This window comes from Antechinus flavipes, chromosome 2, assembly GCF_016432865.1.
Source record: "Antechinus flavipes isolate AdamAnt ecotype Samford, QLD, Australia chromosome 2, AdamAnt_v2, whole genome shotgun sequence".
In the NCBI taxonomy this organism is placed as follows: domain Eukaryota; kingdom Metazoa; phylum Chordata; class Mammalia; order Dasyuromorphia; family Dasyuridae; genus Antechinus; species Antechinus flavipes.
In genome coordinates, this window is record NC_067399.1 from 23,180,418 (window position 1) to 23,197,348 (window position 16,931).

At 46.3% G+C, this 16,931-nt stretch overlaps 1 protein-coding gene across 1 annotated transcript in view; it reads right to left on the reverse strand.

Moving 5' to 3' along the window:
- Nucleotides 1–16,931, reverse strand: part of ATP6V1B1 (ATPase H+ transporting V1 subunit B1) — a 32,649-nt gene that overhangs the window by 8,351 nt on the left and 7,367 nt on the right. Inside the window, exons 2-5 of the mRNA XM_051974318.1 lie at nt 6,119–6,174; nt 2,273–2,371; nt 2,031–2,124; nt 1,099–1,176 (exon numbers count right to left, since the gene is read on the reverse strand). Of these exons, the coding sequence (XP_051830278.1) occupies nt 1,099–1,176; nt 2,031–2,124; nt 2,273–2,371; nt 6,119–6,174 (327 nt within the window). The remainder of the gene's footprint in view (nt 1–1,098; nt 1,177–2,030; nt 2,125–2,272; nt 2,372–6,118; nt 6,175–16,931) is intronic.

Sequence of the window (16,931 nt, forward strand, 5' to 3'; positions counted from 1 at the left end):
CCTCTTAAGTCTGACATTTTATATTTTAAAGTCTCTCCTAGCTCTGATATTCTGATATTCTAAGGTCCTTCTGAGACCTGGCATTCTCAGGCCCTTTTTTGATCTATATTCTAAGATATCAGTCAACAATGACATTTCATATTCTAAGGTCTTTCTGGGTCTAAGATTCAATATCTGGCTGTTATTTTGTGGACCAAGGACAGTTCCAGAGAGAAGTGAAAAGCATGTATCTCCCATCCTTCCTTGCAGAGATTGGAGGTGGGGAGAACTATGAGTATAACAGGAGCTGGGGGACAAGCATGAATGAGCACACTTTTATCTGCATTGTGAATGCTTTCTCCATCATTTTCTTAAGTCTAGACAACCAATAAAACAATAAATCAAGCCCCGCTTGCATTTGTCTAATTCCAAAGTGTAAGACACCTAGAATTTAACCATCCGCTCTGGAAAGCTGATATGAGTTGGCTCCAACACTTCCTGAATCCCACCAGACAAAGTTGCCCTTGTGGCTTCGTAATGCTGAACAGATCTTTTCTCTCTTCCTTTTATATTTTTTGTTACAGGGCATAGATTGTTGGGTGGAGGGATATATTTGGACATGAAGAGGATATGAAAAAAGATATAGACAAAATAAGATTAAAAAAAAAAAACCTGTTTCCTGTGTTCTAAGGTCTGACTATATTTCCTTTCTTGGGGAACTGTTACTCTGAGGAGATAGTAGAGAGCAATAGTGAGCCCAGGGGAATAAAAGGCTAATGGGGCAAATTTAAGAGGTGGTTCGGGGGGAAAGAGGGCCTTTATGAGAGCCCTCACCTCACACTAGTTAAGTCTCTTCATAAAAAGCTAGAATTGCCTTATGGAGAAGAGCCAAACACTTTCCTCTTCTTGGATGAGCAAATTCTATTGGTCTATGACTGTGGGCTAAAGGGATGATGGGTGGGGCTGTTAGGTCATTGATGAAGTACATGACTGGAGATTAGATGAGAATTCAGTACCTTCTGGAGATCCCACTTTGCATGGGAGGATTGAGCAATTACATATAGTACTTAGGGATGGGAAAAGGGTCCCGAAGTCCACTGGTGGTCACTGGCCACTCACCATTGATGTCCAGAAAGTCTTCAGCCATAACATCTGGCCCTTGGTCAATGGGTTTGCCAGACCCATTGAAGACTCGACCTAAGAAGAAAGAAAGGAAGAAATTTGTAATATACAGAAATGCTTGGAACTCAGTAAAAATTAGGACAGAAATTAACTGTTAATTAGTTATTAATTATCTATTTTCTTATCGCGACACCCTTTAGCTATCCAGAGACTGTTCCAATAGTTTTATCTCCCAATCTCTATCCCATTTTTTTCCTTCTGAGAACAATGTCCCCATCTTTACCATCCAAGGCATGGTACCCAACTCTAAGGGAACCAAGGGAACCAACTCTAATCAAAAGGGAAATTTCAGGGAATGGAAGAGGAAAAGGTGGGACTATGGAAAGGTAGTCAAGAAGTACTTTGGCAACAGATAAGGTTTTGGGATACCTTCATAAGAGGACAGCAGAAAGAACATTGACTCAATTTCAAAAGACTTGGATTCTAAATGTAGCTCTGCTAATTACTGGTGGGGTGATTTTACACCAGTCACTTTCTCTGTGAGCATCTGCTTCTTTATCTATGAAATGGTCCCTCCTTGTTCTAACATTCCATAATGTAAGGTTCTTCCTAGGTCTGACACTCAGTATTCCAAGGGACCTTCCAGCTCTATCCTTCTGTATTCTAAGGTCCTTCTTCAATTTGATGTTCTAGGTTGGATGGGACCTTAGAGGCCACTGAGTCCTTCATTCTATTAATGAAAGTAAGGCCGGCAAAATGAGGTGAATTGTCCAAGGTCACACGGGTCATAAGTGACAGGTGTAAGATTTGAACCCATGTTCTCAGCCTCTTAACTTTCCGTGGAACTATGATGTCTCTGCAGCATCATATGAAGTGACTGACAATTTTATCTACATATGGAGATGTTCTTTCCCAACTCCATTCTTTACCTAGCATGTCTTCTGATACCGGAGTCCGAAGGATGTCACCAGTAAATTCACAAGTTGTCCTCTGGGCATCAATCCCTGAAGTCCCTTCAAATACCTGGGGGGGGGGCAAGAAAATGGTGATGTGAGGGATGGGGATGGGGATGGGGATGATGTCCCAAAAGTCACTGTACAGCTTTAAGTTTTAAGCCCCCCTCAACATTGAACCTCCCCACCTTGACACTAAGTCCCCTTCCCCCTCTTACCTGAACAATAGCCTTGGTCCCAGCCACCTCCAGGACCTGCCCACTTCTCTGAGTGCCATTTGGGAGAGTGAAGTTGACGATCTCAGCATATTGGGCAAACTGGGGAGAATGCAGAGAGTCCAGGAGAAAAATGTGAGAGCAAGGAAGTCAGAGGGGAACACTGAACCACTATCCCTTCCTTCTCAAGATATGGAAAACAATGTTTAGTTTGAGGACTCAGAAGTTAGAGTTCTGTTACTGACTTCCTGAGTGATCTTGAACAGATCATTTACCTCTGGGACTATGATAATCATTAAATTTTCAGTATAAATATTTATATTTCAGAAATTGGCAAATAATTGGAGAATTATTTCCTATTTTATTGACTGTTGAGACTTAAGAAAATGATGGAGAAAATTTTAATAATGCAAATTCAGCTTAAGGATGTGTTTGTTGTTCATATATTTCCTCCCCTAAAAAGCTGGTTGTTAAAAGTTTACCAGAACACTGATGAAACCACTTTAGAAGTCATCCAGTCTCCTTCATTAAAATAATCTTTTGGGGATGGGATGGATTGTGATTGGCTGTGTCATTGGAGAGAACGTCCAAATGGATGAGATTACAGACTTATCTTGAATTCCCAAATATTACCATTATCCTCTTCCATAGACTTTAGACCTCCTTCCCTTATAATCACATCTGCACTTCAGAATTTGGGTCAAGGTTCTTTTTTTTTTTTAATAAAATTTTATTTTTTATCAGAGAAAATTCACTTTCTTTTTCTTCTATTACTCCATCCTAATTAAGAAGGAAAGAAAAAACCCTCTGATTACACATGTATGATTGTAATTCCTTCATTTTACAAAAGAAGAAGTGCCAAGGTCACACAGCAAGGAAGATGGCTGGCTTGGGAGTTGAGGTTATGATTGCTATGACTGTAGACCACTAGTTTCCTCAAGGGAGCCCCATGTTGGAGAGGAGCAGAGGTGAGAAGGGTTTGAATCCCTGCTGAGGTTCCGAGGGGGTGTCCAAGGGATTCAGTCCTGTTGCTGCAGAGAGGATGGTGATGGGGTGTAGGAGGGAGAGTCATTGATTTCCTTAAACCATGTCCCTTGGCCCCAGGCTGGACAGAAGCTGCTGTTTATTCTGGTCACTTTTTGCCCTGTGGTTTGCTCTTGGCCACAAGAGGGTAGGCGAGACCAGAGACAAGAGAACCAGGCAGAGATCCTGAAGTGAGAGGACTTTTCTGGCTCTTGACTCTCTCTCTCTCTTCCTCCTCTTGCCTCTCTCTGCTCCTCTCCCATCCGTCCCTCTCTCTACCCTGTCTCCTTTATTTATCATCACTCTCTCTGCCTGTCCCTGCTTCCCTCCCTGCTTCTGTACCCGACACTTTCTCACCTTCCAAACCAGGATTTCAGATTTAACAGCTGGAAGGAGAACTAAGGATTATTGAGTCCAACCCTTCATTTTTTATTTTTATTTTTTTTAACAAATGAGGGAACTGAGGCAGAAACAAATTAAGTGATTTTTCTAGTGCCACACAATTAATAAATTTCTGAGATGGAGTTTATGTATACATCTTCCCAACTTTGGGTTCCCTACCTAGTCCTGTTGCCTCTATATCCCCATCTCTTTCCTTGCTCTTTTCTATATTTCACCCACCCCTCCCTCCTTCTCTCTCTCTCTCTCTCTCTCTCTCTCTCTCTCTCTCTCTCTCTCTCTCTCTCTCTCTCTGTCTCTCTCTGTCTCTCCCTTCCCTGCTCTCCTTTTCCTCCCTATCTTTTTTACCTTTCTCTCTTTGTTTCTCTTTCTTCCCCCTCTTTCTCATTTCCCTTCCTTCTTCTATCACTCTCCTTGCTCCTGTCTCTGTCTTGTTCTTCTGATTATTCCAGTCTTCCCTATCTCCTTCTCAGTTTCTATCCCCGTTTCTCTCTCTGCTTCTTTGTCCTGTCTTTCTCTCCATCTCTGCTCATCCCGTCTTCTTTGTTGTCCTTATCCCCACTTCAGCCTCCATCCCTGTCTCTTTCCTTCCTTCTATCTCCCTGCTCTTGTCTCTATAATCCTATCTCTCTTCCTGTTCCTTTCTCGATTCCCTTCTCTTTCCCCATCTCTCTCACTATTCTGTCTCCGTCCCTGTTTCTCCGTCCCTGCCCTTGTCTTTTTCACTGTAAAACTTGGTGCTTCTTCCATCATCTTCACTGACAAATGATGGGAAATCAAGGCTCTAATTACCTCCCGCGTCAGAGCTCGGAGCTTGTGGAGGGGCTGGGGCTGGGAGGACCATTTTTACATGCTTCCTTCCCTAGGACGGTTTCTCCCCAGTAGAAAAGGGATGTTTTATAGCAGAGCCCTTCTCCAGTGCGGGGCTCGCCAGGAGATGGCGCTATGGGGACAGCCATGAAAAGCCCAGAGTACAGAGATGAAGGGGAATGAATGTATTCTGAAGCCTGGATGGGGAAGTCTCCATGGCAGCACATCAGCGTATTTCCCTTCCCCTACACCCAACCCCAATTGATCTAGTGTAATTCCATAGGATCTTAGATCTGGATTGTGTCTTCAAGTCTTGATCCTCTCATTTTACAGAAGAGGAAACTGAGACACAGAGGGAAAAAACATCTTTCCCAAGAGATAGCAAGTTAGGAGCAGAGCCAGACGGAACTCGAACTTGGGTCTTTTACCTCTCAGTTTAGGAGACTTTCTGCTATGCCAGAAAGACTTCATTCTATATTCTATCAATCATGGACAACATGTCACCATCTGTCTCCATGTTTTTTCACTGATTGGCCCCAATGCTTTCTTCATCTCCATCTCATAGAACCCTCCCATTCCCTACTCAGAACCTTACTGGATTTCCCCAGCTATATATGCCTTCTTTCAATTATTTTATATTTATTCTTCATACAAATATATATATTCATACATATATATATATACATATATATAATATAAATACACACACACACATAATGAATGTAGGCTGGCCGAGGATAGGTTCTGCTTAGTTTTGTCTTTGTATTTTTAGTGTCTAGGACAGAGCCCAGGACGTAGGCATTCAACCACTGCTTTTTGATTTATTAGCAGTTAATTGGTACATTCGGAGGAAGCAGCAGCACAAAGACAGTACCTGCCCTCAAGAAGTTTACATTCATTGTATTGGGAGGAAACAATGGAACAGTAAGTAAAAACACATAGGAAGCAATTTAGCAGGGGAGGGCTAAAAGTGGGGCAATGAAGCTGGGTTATCCATGGTGAGAATTGATTATTTCCCATGAGCCTGCTGGTGAGATTATTTGCTTCCTAAGTCAAAGGTTCCTGAAATCGAGTGGCCTTATTCTTTTATATTCCATATCTATAGAGACCATTCTAATCGCCATAATCACCTGAACATATGATGCCGGGCCTTGCCCACCCACTATTTCGCTTAATCCCCCACGAGGGCCCTAGGAGATCGTCAATATTGACTCAGCTTTACAAGGGAGAAAATGGAGATCTCTCGAGGGTAAAGGACCCACTCAGGCTTGCCCATGGAGTCAGTATCAGAGCAGGGAATAGAAATCCTGACTCTCCCCCCATCCCAGCCCCGGGCTCTTCTACTCGGCAGTAAGAGACTTCTTCACTGTGAAAGATTTATTCTTCATGACTTGCTATGTTGGCATCAAATGGGGGATGAGGAGAAGGATTTTGTTATGTTTGTCAGAGACCGGAGAAAAGATGCGTCGCTTTAGAATGTAGCTCTGTGGGTTTGGGGGACAGGGAGGCAGAGTTTAGTGGAAGAAGGAGCAGATGTTGGGGGAGGGGAAAAGAATGGGGAGATGGAGAATTTGGGGTTCAGATTTTCCTTCTCTGGGCACTCCCCCCTTTTCTTACCTTTACATTATCCAGAATAACCAAGGGTCCATTGACACTGCACACAGTCCTGTAGGCTGAGGAAGAAGAGGGAAAATAGATGAATTGGACCAAAAACCATATAAATTAATCAAGCCATGAGCAATTATAAAATGCCCACTGTGTACCAGTAGGCTAGCACAACAGTAGGCTAGTACACCAGGGAGTGTGCTAACAGGTGGGGAAAGAAAGATAAAAATGAAATGTCCATGATCTCGAGGTGTTTTTGTTTTGCTTTTAAAAATCAAAATTATTGTCGATATTTCGGATTCCAGACTCTGCTCTCCCGACTACATCAATAGTATGACCTTCAGAAAGGTCAAGGAGATGATGAGGACTGAAAAAAGGCCATTCCATTTGGCGACGGCTAATCTCTGAGAGAGCCATTTCCAGAGCATCATGGGGTCGAAGGTTGAGTTGCAAAGGACTAAGGTCAAAGTGAGGGAGAGACACCGTTTGGACAATTTGTATGGACAAATTGTTCAAGATTAGCTGCAAAGACTAGTTACATCATGGGACAACAGTTATTCAGGGTAGAATGGTTAATGGGAGGCTTTTTAAGGAATAATGATTTAGGCATATTTATATTCAGATGGCAGGAAGATGCAAAAGAGAGGGGAGATGACAGACAGAGCAAAGTTCTGGGGAGGCTGGGGGAGAAGAGCCTTCTTTCCTCTCCTCTCCTCTCCTCTCCTCTCCTCTCCTGTCCTCTCCTCTCCTCTCCTCTCCTCTCCTCTTCTCCTCTCCCCTCCCCTCCCCTCCCTTCCCCTTTCCTCTCCTCTCCTCTCCTCTCCTCTCCTCTCCTCTTCTCTCCTCTCCTCTCTTCTCTTCTCTTCTCTTCTCTCTTCCCCCTCTCTCCTCTCCTCCTCTCCTCTCCTCTCCTCTCATTTTCTCTCCTCTCCTCTCTTCTCTTCTCTTCTTCCCCCTCTCTCTTCTCCTCTTCTCTTCCCCTTCTCTTCTCTTCTCTTCCCCCTCTCTCCTCTCCTCTCCTCTCCTCTCCTCTCCTCTCCTCTCCTCTCCTCTGCTTTCCTCTCCTCTCCTCTGCTTTCCTCTCCTCTCCTCTCTTCTCTTCTCTTCTTCCCCCTCTCTCCTCTCCTCTTCCCCTTCTCTTCTCTTCTCTTCTCTTCTCTTCCCTCTCCTCTCTCCTCTGCTTTCCTCTCCTCTCCTCTTCTCTTCCCCTTCTCTTCTATTCTTTTCTCTTCTCTTCTCTTTAACGTCTTCTCTTCTCTTCCCCCTCTCCTCTCCTCTCTTTAATGTCTTCTACTCTCCTCTTCTCAATTCTCTTCTTCTTTATTCTCCTCCATTCTTCTCTCCTTTCCTTTCCTTTTCTCTCTCCTCTCTTCCTTTTTTCCCTTTCTCAGTCATCCCCCCTTCCCTTCCTTCTCCTTCCCCTCCCACTTTCCCTTTCTTTTCCCTTTCCCCCCTCCTTCCTCCACTTTCCTCTGGCCCCCTCCTTCCCTCAGTTCTTCCTCCCCTGCCCATCCTCCTCCTGACAGCTCGGGTGCATCCAGGCCATTAGCTGTGACAGGGGCAGCCACCATTGCTGTAAGGGTCATGCCCCCAACCAGGGCCCCTCCTCACCCTGAACACCTGCGGGAGGCTGGGGGAAGGGGGACGAGGCCTCCCATAGCTCTCATTGGCTGGGCCCTTCACAGCTCACCACTTCCAGAATTAGAGAGGGCTTTTTAATCCCCAGGGGGTTGCTTCCTCTCTTGCCCTCCCTTGCCCCCTCCAGCCTCAGCAGCTCCAGTCAATTCCTCCTTCCTCTCTGCACTGTGGGAATGACTCAGGCTCCCAGCCCTGCCCAGCCCTCCTCAGCCTCTGACACTAGTCTTGGACATTTTATTCACAATCGTTTGACGACTGTCCTTGTATACCCAGCACCTGCCGCAGAGCCTGGCGCGCTGCAGTCCCTTAACAAACGCTCGCTGTTAAACCGACTAAAAATGAGATTAAAATGGCAGATGGAAAATCAGCATGGCGTCATGGACGGAGAAGTGTCCTCTAAGCTGGAGAAATCTTGGTTCAAATCTTGCCTTGGACGTATACTGACTTTGTGACCAAGGGCAAATCACTTAACCCGTCTGTGCTGCCAGAGAGCTTCCTAATGCTATATGTTGTCAGCAAGTTGCACATCAGGGTCAGTGAGTGAAAGTTTCCATACTGGGAGTTACTTGTGTCAATCACAGCACAAATCGGGACCTAATAATAAGAGGACACTTAAAATCTCAAAACACTTTGTATCGATGATTTATTTACAGTCTCACAAAAGCCTGGAGTGTAGAGAGTAGAAGTGTTCTTTTAACTATTTTATAGTTGAGGATAGGTGATATCGATAATAGATAGATGACAGACTGATAGAGATGGATAGATAGATGAATGGACGGATGGATGGATGGATGGATGGATGGAAGGATGGACGGATGGATGGATGGACGGATGGATGGATGGATGGATGGAAGGATGGACGGATGGATGGATGGATGGACGGATGGATGGACAGATGGATGGATGGACGGATGGATGGATGGATGGACGGATGGATGGATGGATGGACGGATGGATGGATGGATGGACGGATGGACGGATGGATGGACGGATGGATGGATGGATGGATGGACGGATGGATGGATGGATGATGCATCTATGGATAGACACGACAGATGGATAAATAGATAGATCAGATAGACAAGATAGTTTAGAAAGCTGGATAGCTAGATAGAAAGATAGACAATATAGATAATTGATATTTCCTCATCTGTAAAATTGAACTGAAGAAAGAAATGACAAATTTCTCCACTATCTTTGTCAAGAAAACCCCAAATGGGGTCATGGAGAGTTGGACCCCACGGATACAACCGAACAACCACAATAGATGAGGGCTAGGTAGATGAATTATGGAGTGATAAATAGGTAAATAGATGATATAAGGAACAGATAAATGATAGACTGAAAGAGCTAGGTAAATAGATGGATGGATAGGGTAGCTAGATAAGTAGAATTATACATTGAAGCCCTACTATGTGAAAAGTGCTGGAGTAAGCAAGATACTCTCTTCCTTTAAGGAGAAGATATTCTAATGGTGGAAGATCTTTCTTAAAAAGGAAAGAGGAGCTTGAAAGGAACATGGGAGAACCTGGTGTTGAGGGATTGATGAGATAGGAGGAGGTAATGAGTTCCCTATCGGTGGAAATATTTAAACAAGGACTTGTTGAATACTGGTCAGGTATTTTATACTAGGATTCTTTTTTAGGTTTGGGTCATAACTGGGGAGTCTCTGAGAGCCCTTAGACCACCGAGATTTTACAATTATGTGTGATTAGAAGACAGATCTAGATTCTAGACCCAAGTTAGGCACTGGTCCAGTGCTTTCTGGGGGCTCCAGTTTCCTTGTTTCTCACACTGCCCTGCCTGCAAACAAAAACACTGTGACAGTAAACCAGAATGTCTGCTTTGGTCGATAGTGCATACAAAACTCTAGTTAGCATCAGCTGTATGACCAAGCCTCTGTCTTCTCATCGATTTCTGAGTCTCCTCAGCATCACCCTTGAAAACACACTTAGACTGAATGAACCATAATATTGTGTCCCCAGCCCAAGTCTTAAGCATGGACATAGGCTGACCCTTAACCACAACTACAGCCGCCCATTAATCCTGACAAGAAACAGAGTCACAGAACCATAGACATAAACACACAGAGAAAGAGACAGAGAGAGACAGACAGAGAGAGAGACACAGAGACAGAGAGACAGAGACAGAGAGACAGAGAGATGGAGAGAGAGAGAAACAGAGAGAGAGAGAGAAACAGAGAGAGACAGAAACAGAGACAGAGAGACAGAGAAAGAGAGAGAGACAGAGACAGAGAGACAGAGACAGAGAGATGGAGAGAGAGAGAAACAGAGAGAGAGAGAAACAGAGAGAGACAGAAACAGAGACAGAGAGAGAGACAGAGAAAGAGAGAGAGACAGAGAAAGAGAGAGAGACAGAGACAGAGAGAGAGACAGAGACAGAGACAGAGAGACAGAGAGAGACAGAGAGAGAGACAGACAGAGACAGAGACAGAAACAGAGACAGAGAGAGAGAGAGAGAGACAGAAACAGAGATAGAGACAGAGAGAGAGAGACAGACAGAGAGACAGAGAGAGAGAGACAGACAGACAGAGACAGAGAGAGAGAGAGAGAAATGATAATCCAGAGCCAGAGCCAAAGATACACAGAGAGATGTCAGCATCTACTGAGCAGGGGGAGAGACAAGAAATAGAGTCACAGAACCATAGACATAAACACACAGAGAAGGAGACAGAGACAGAGACACAGGGAGAGCCAGAGAGAGATGTCAGCATCTACTGAGCGGGGGGAGACAGAGCACGGCAGAGAAGTTCATTCAGGGCTGGCCAGAGAAAGGCAAGGGCCAGCCCATCGGAAAATTTCCAATGCCATCATCATTAAGCTGTTGGGGGAGAAGAAAGCCTTGAACTCCAGGGTGGAAAGATGCAGGGTGGGTGGGCTGGGGCAGGGTAGGGAGTGGAGGGAGAGAAAAGCCATGGAGAGGGAGAGAAATTGTCAATTCTTGTCCCAGAAGAAAAGTCTTTCAACTTCACCCCCGCCTGGTCTGCTCCCCCTATTTCACAGCTCCTGTCACATGAAATCCCCATTAAGCCTGACAATCAGCCACTATTACCTCCCATGGGAGGGGGAAAGGAGGAGAAAAGAAAGGATTGGGCAGAGGACAAAGACAAAAAAACAGCCATCGGTGGCCCCCCACCCCCACCCCCCGGGGGAGGGGCTTCCTTCTGTGGGGGATCGTGGCTAGGGAAGCTTAGGGGCTCACTGCAAAGTCTGTCCTTTGCAAAAAAGTCCCTAGCTTTGTATTTCAGCTTCAGGGTCCCAGAATGATGGTCTCCTCCCCCCACCTTGCCCTATCGCCCTCAGAGACCTAAGAAACTCACTGAGGGAAATAAGGAGTGTTCAAGATCACATATAAATAGCAGAAACAGAATTTGAACTCTGGTCTTCTGGGTAAAACCCAGCACTCGTTCCTTTGTCTCATCTTCTTCCAGATCGAAGGGGATCTGGAGAAATCACCCAGGGGTCCCGTTACCCAGAAAGCAACGAGCATTTGTTGGGGGACTCACGGTGGATAGAGAGCCTGCAGTCAGGAAGACCTGAGTTCCACTATGGCCTCAGACACTTAGTCGCTGAGTAATCCTGGGCCAGTCACTTCATTCTATTCGCCTCAGTTTCCTCATCTGTCAAATGAGTTGGATCAGGAAATGGCAGCATCTCCAGTATCTTGGGGACACAAATTTAAGCTAAAAGAGAGACAGTCCCCACCCTCCAGGAGCATGCGCTCTAGCAGAGGAAGACAACACATAAGGGAGCTGAAAAGGGAGTGAGCTGCCAGGTTTGTTATGTCCAAGGCGGGAGATTCGGAACCAGGACTGAATAGAACAACGGCGATCCTGGGCCTTTCCTCCAAAGGAGGCCCTGGGAGGAACTTGCCAGTGGGAGAAGGGGCCAGCACGGTGGAGAGATGTTGCAGGGGTCTGTTCCTAGGCAGCTGAGTGGCACAGTGGGTAGAGCTAAGGACCTGGGGTCTGGATGACCTGGGTTCAGGCTTTGGACACTAGTGGTGTGACCTTGAGCAAGTCACTTGAGTTCTGTTTGCCTCAGTCTCCTCAAATGTCAAATGGGGTAATAATAGTGCCTCTCTCCCAGGGTGGTTGTGAAGATCAAATAAATCATATTTGTAAAGTGCTGAGTATGCACCTGGTACTTGATAAATGCTTGTTTTCTTCCTTCCTTTAGAACAGAACCAAACTCCTGAGTCTGGCATTCGAGGCTTCTCGGTCAGCTTTCCTTTCCCTTCTCACTCTAATAGCAGTAGCTCACTCTGCTGAATTGTTTCTCCTATTTCTGAACTTTCAAACCCTTCAAGGCAAATGTCTGTCCTGGCCGCTCAGCGAGCTTCTGAGAGACAGGGAGGAGCTCTTCCATTTTCCATTCCCTGGTGGGAGGTGACACAGAGTTCTGCCCATTGTCTAGGGTGGAAAGCTGAGGCCGGGAGCAGTGCATTTCAATTCCAGAGCCAGTGGGGAGCCAAGGAAGTAGAATTCAGAGACTTGGTCCCCGTTGGCTGTCAGAACTGTGGTTCCCTAAGAGAGTTTTAGGAGCCTGGACTCTGCTTGCTCATGTTTGTGAAGTAAGGTTTAGAGAGAGGCAGGGTGCTGGCTCAAATGACCTCTGTAGAGTCTGTTTGTAGCAGAACTTCTCAGATCTTTTTAGACGCTCCCTCAAGGAGCCCCTGTGCTCCTCCAGCTCTGCTCCCCCTTTTCTTCTCTTGTGTAACCTGCTCATTGTACTATCTGACAGTTTTTACGGGGCTGTCAGTCCCAGCCAAGCGCCCCCTCCTAACCCCCAACCCCTACCCCCATCCAGCCTCCTGCTGGCTCCCCTGTCAAAGGCCCAGCAGGGGATCCCCCACCAGCCCACTAATTAGGGCCTGGGGACCAGCAGACCAGGCACACCTGCAGCATCATGTGAGGGGACGGCAGAGAAAGGCTGGGGTCGCCCATGCGTGAGGCTGTGGGGTGGACGGGGGCGCAGGAGACCCCGTTACCTCTCGGGCAGATTCTGGATGCTGGGATTGCGGGGGGAAGAAGGGCTGGGGAGGGAGGATAACAGGGAAGGGGGACGAGGAAGGTCGGGGATGATACCACAGAGGTTTGGGATGGGCAGGAGAGGGTTGGGAATTACCCAGTTAGAAAATATCAGGGCTCAAAGGGATCTCAGAGGTCACTGAGTTCAGTCCCCTCGTGTTGTAGGGGAAACTGAGGCACAGAGATGGAGAAGGGAAAATGCCTCGGCCTGGCAGTCAGGATCCGTTCTCTCCCAATGGCCCAGGCCAAGGAGCATGTGTGCAGCCTACAGGCTGACTGGCCCAGATGTTTCCTGAATCAGGAATATTGCTGCTGCTGCCCCACCCTTTCATGGAGACATGTGTGACCATTCTGGATGTCCTTGAGGTGAGGTGACGTTCCCTGAACGCTTGAAGAACCAGGATTCAAGTTCTGTTAAAAACCCCATTCCAGTCTTTGCAGGAAACCAGAAAAACCTGCCTCTCCCTCGCCCTCTCCACACTTTTCCTTATTCCTTCCCTTTGGCACAGAACCCGAGGATTCTGGGAAGGACGTCAGAGGCCAATCTAGTCAATCTTGGCCCAAGAATAAACATGCGATAAGAGAGCAGAGATTCAAAGCAGGATCCCCTGGTTTTAATTTCAGCCCCTTCCGGCTGTACCTGCAGCTAGAGCTAAAAAGAATCTGAGATGTCATCAAGTCCACTTCACTCCTCTTCCCCCCACGATGAATCTGCTCTGTTCGAATGCCTTGAGCTCTCCCAACGAGTGGGTGCTGATTCCCCCAAAGGTGTCCTGGGCCACGGGCTCCCCCCTGCATTTTCAGGTTTATTTCCTATTACCTTTTCTATGCATTCTATCTTCCGATCAAATTGCTCTGCACGCTGTTCCCCGTGCTCAACATTCCCCATCTCCTGCCTCCAGGGCTTTGCCCAGACTGGGCCCCGTCCCAAAAACACTCCCTCTCCTCCCTTCTGGCCATACCCGGCTCCATTCAAAGCTCAGTTCCAGCATGACCTGTTCTACAAAGTTTCTCCTGATTCTTGTGAGTGTCCCATTCTCTGCTCCACCCCCAGATCACTTCCTGTGATTTCCGTTGTATTTTCTCCTTCAGGACGGGCGTTCTTTTCATTTTTGTCTCTGTATCTCCAGCACCTAACACCCAGAGTGCAATAAATGGCCCGCCGATTGAATCAGATAGAAATGGACGGCTCTGAGAACTCTGGGAAGGTCTTTTATTGAACTGAAATCTGACTCTCTTTAACTTCAACCCATTTGTTACTTCTCAGTTCTTGGGATGCAGAAAGGGAGGGCTTTGAGGGGAGAGAGGGGTTCTGTACAATCTGTCCCCTGAATATCTACGCCATGGCTGCTCTCCAGCCTCCTCTCCCCACAGCCGAAACCTTAGATTCTGCCCCTTCGACGTCAGGTTCTAATGGGGCTTTTCCCTTATCTTGCCCAGAAGCAGACCTCTGCAGAAGGCACACTCCTGCTTTCCCATTAGAATATAAGCTCACTGAGGGCAGGGCTCTCTTACTTGATTGTAGTTTTTGTTCCGAGGGCAGAGCCCAGTTAGCACCCAGGAATAAATGCTTCCCTGACTTATCTTTATCATGTCTCTATAGCTATCTACCAGCCATCTATCTATCTACATCTATTTGCCTCCATCTATTTATATCATCTATCACTGGTCCGTCCATCTACTTCCCAGTTGCTTGAAGAGCTTCCCGCCCCCTTACTGCCGGGGAGCAGGCAGGGGGATTGGTTAATGTCAGATGACATTTAAGAATGAGGTTGGATTATTTTATATCCAGCGAATGCTCAAGAAGCTTCCTGATTAGCTGACAATCAGCCTTGTATTTGCCACGTGTTGGAAATGATCTTCACCCAAAGCAGTGGCTAGATCAGGTCCAGATCAGAGAGGGTGTCCCTGAGGGAGACATAGGAGGCACATAGGAGTGGGCTTTGCCGGTCCAACCATGCTTCCATCTTGACTATTTCCTCTTTCTGGAGACGGCTAGAACTCAAGCTCCAAAAGCTCCGGGGATTGTTATGCTCTCTAGACTACGTTCCTATTTCCAACTTAGTGCCCACAGCCATCATGGAGAAGAACAACTCTTGAGAAGAGACCTACTATCCCTTAGCTACCACCATTAATCAGAGACCAAACGCCACCAATAGGCAGGTAAGCCCAAGAGTCCCAGAAATAGCAATCAATGCCTTCAAGAAAACGAATCCTCCTACCAGCCTGGTCTTTGGAGCCATCATATAGGGGAGCAACCAGTATGAGCTTCCAGCCTGGCATTATGCGCTCTCTGACGCCCACGGTTCTGCACACTGGCCACCATCTTTTCTGCAACTGTGGCTACTGAACTCCCAGAAAAGAAAATTCTTAACCCCCGAAGTGCTTTGCATTGTCAAGTGATTCAGGAGCAGAAATGGCTGTGTTTTTGTCGATGGAAATTTCATTGAAGAAGAGGTATAGCTATCTGCATTATGTTGCACTCTAAGGACCATGGGATCTCTCCATCTGATTTAAAGTTGGAGTCTCCTCTGTGTTGTCTCTTCCCATTAGAATGGGAGCTCCATAAGGGCAGAGATGTTTACACTTTCTATTTGTATTCCTACTTACTTAGCAAAGTATTTTACATATAGTAAGTGCTTTTTCATCCATATATTTATTTATGCCTTTAGAGGGAAGAAAATCATTTGGTTCAATTCACTTATTTTTCAGATGAGGAAAATAAAGTCCAAAAAGAGAAGGATTTTGACAATTAATGATCTTAGAAGGAATCGTGGTGGATGAGAGAAGTTCAGTAGGAGAGTTTAGGAAGTTTGGAAGTTTAGATAGACAGATAGATGATAGACAGATACATACATACATGAAAGATACACAGAAAGAACGCTGTTAACTATGAACAATGGATAGTTTATAAAACTAGATATAACATTTGTAAGTTACTATAAAAAATTTACCAAAAACCTGAATCTTTCTGAGAATCAGGTCCTTTGAACTCATCCTGAGGTCCTTTTGTCTAAGAACGTTATCTTTCCCATTAAAGAAAATCTCATTTCTCCATCTGAAAGAATCTTCCCCAGCATATACTGGTCATCTATTTATCATCTATCTATCTGTCTGTCTGTCTGTCTGTCTATCTATCTATCTATCTATTCATCTATGTTTGTATGTATCTATCTTTTTATATTCACACTATTATTTCCCCTCATGGGATGTAAGCACCTGGAGGGAAGCTCATCTTCCCATAGTGCCTGAAATACAGCAGATGTTTAATAAATGCTCGATGGTTGATTGTTTAGTGGTCCTCTCTTCTAGGACTAAGCAGCCGGAGTTTAGCCCCGTTTCACAAGAAAGCACACTGAAGATTTAAAGTCTTACCATTGCCACCCCACGCTCCCATCCTGTCACTGCCTGTTTTTAGGGAAAACATTTCCCTTCCCTTGAGCAGATCTCCTGTGACATAGTTTCTTGACCTCCCGCCATCCCGATTGCTGCCCTCTGAATGTGCCCTTGTGCTGGATGTCTGCATAGCCCATCTCTGATCTCTCTAAAAGCTGATATGTGTGAGATCTGATCCTCTAAGCCCGAGTCCTCCAGGACTGCAGAGACCTCAGGGTTTCAGCCACGGGCGACCCTGTGCCCCCCCACTTCCTCCCAGCTCCAGCCCCTGCCCTTTGTGAAAGGTGTTTCTCCTAATGAGCCCCCTGCCTAATTGGCTTCTCCTCCCACCTCCCTCCTCTGAAGGCTGTGCCCTGTCCTTCACACTAGGCAGAGCCAGGGGTCAGAGGGGAAGAACAGGGGGCCGGAGAGAGGGAAGGAAAGGGATTAGGATAAGGCAGCAAGGGTACGGGAAGGCAAGATGGGAGCAGGGAATCTGGAGGCTGTTCTTATGGAAGGAGCTGACTCAGAGACTGAGGGGTGCCCCATTGGGAGCTCCTTACTCCCCCACTGTACTCTTCCCCTCGCATCCTTCAAAAACACATCAAACAAGCCCGAAGGAGAGGCATTAGCCTTTGTGGCTGAGAACCAGATGGTGAAGACGAGACCAGATTTCCATCTAAAGATCTCGGGGTATTGGGGATGACCTTGCTCAGTTTGGGTCTTACGAGTAAACGAGAAAGGCTGGGGGGGCCTCAGGCT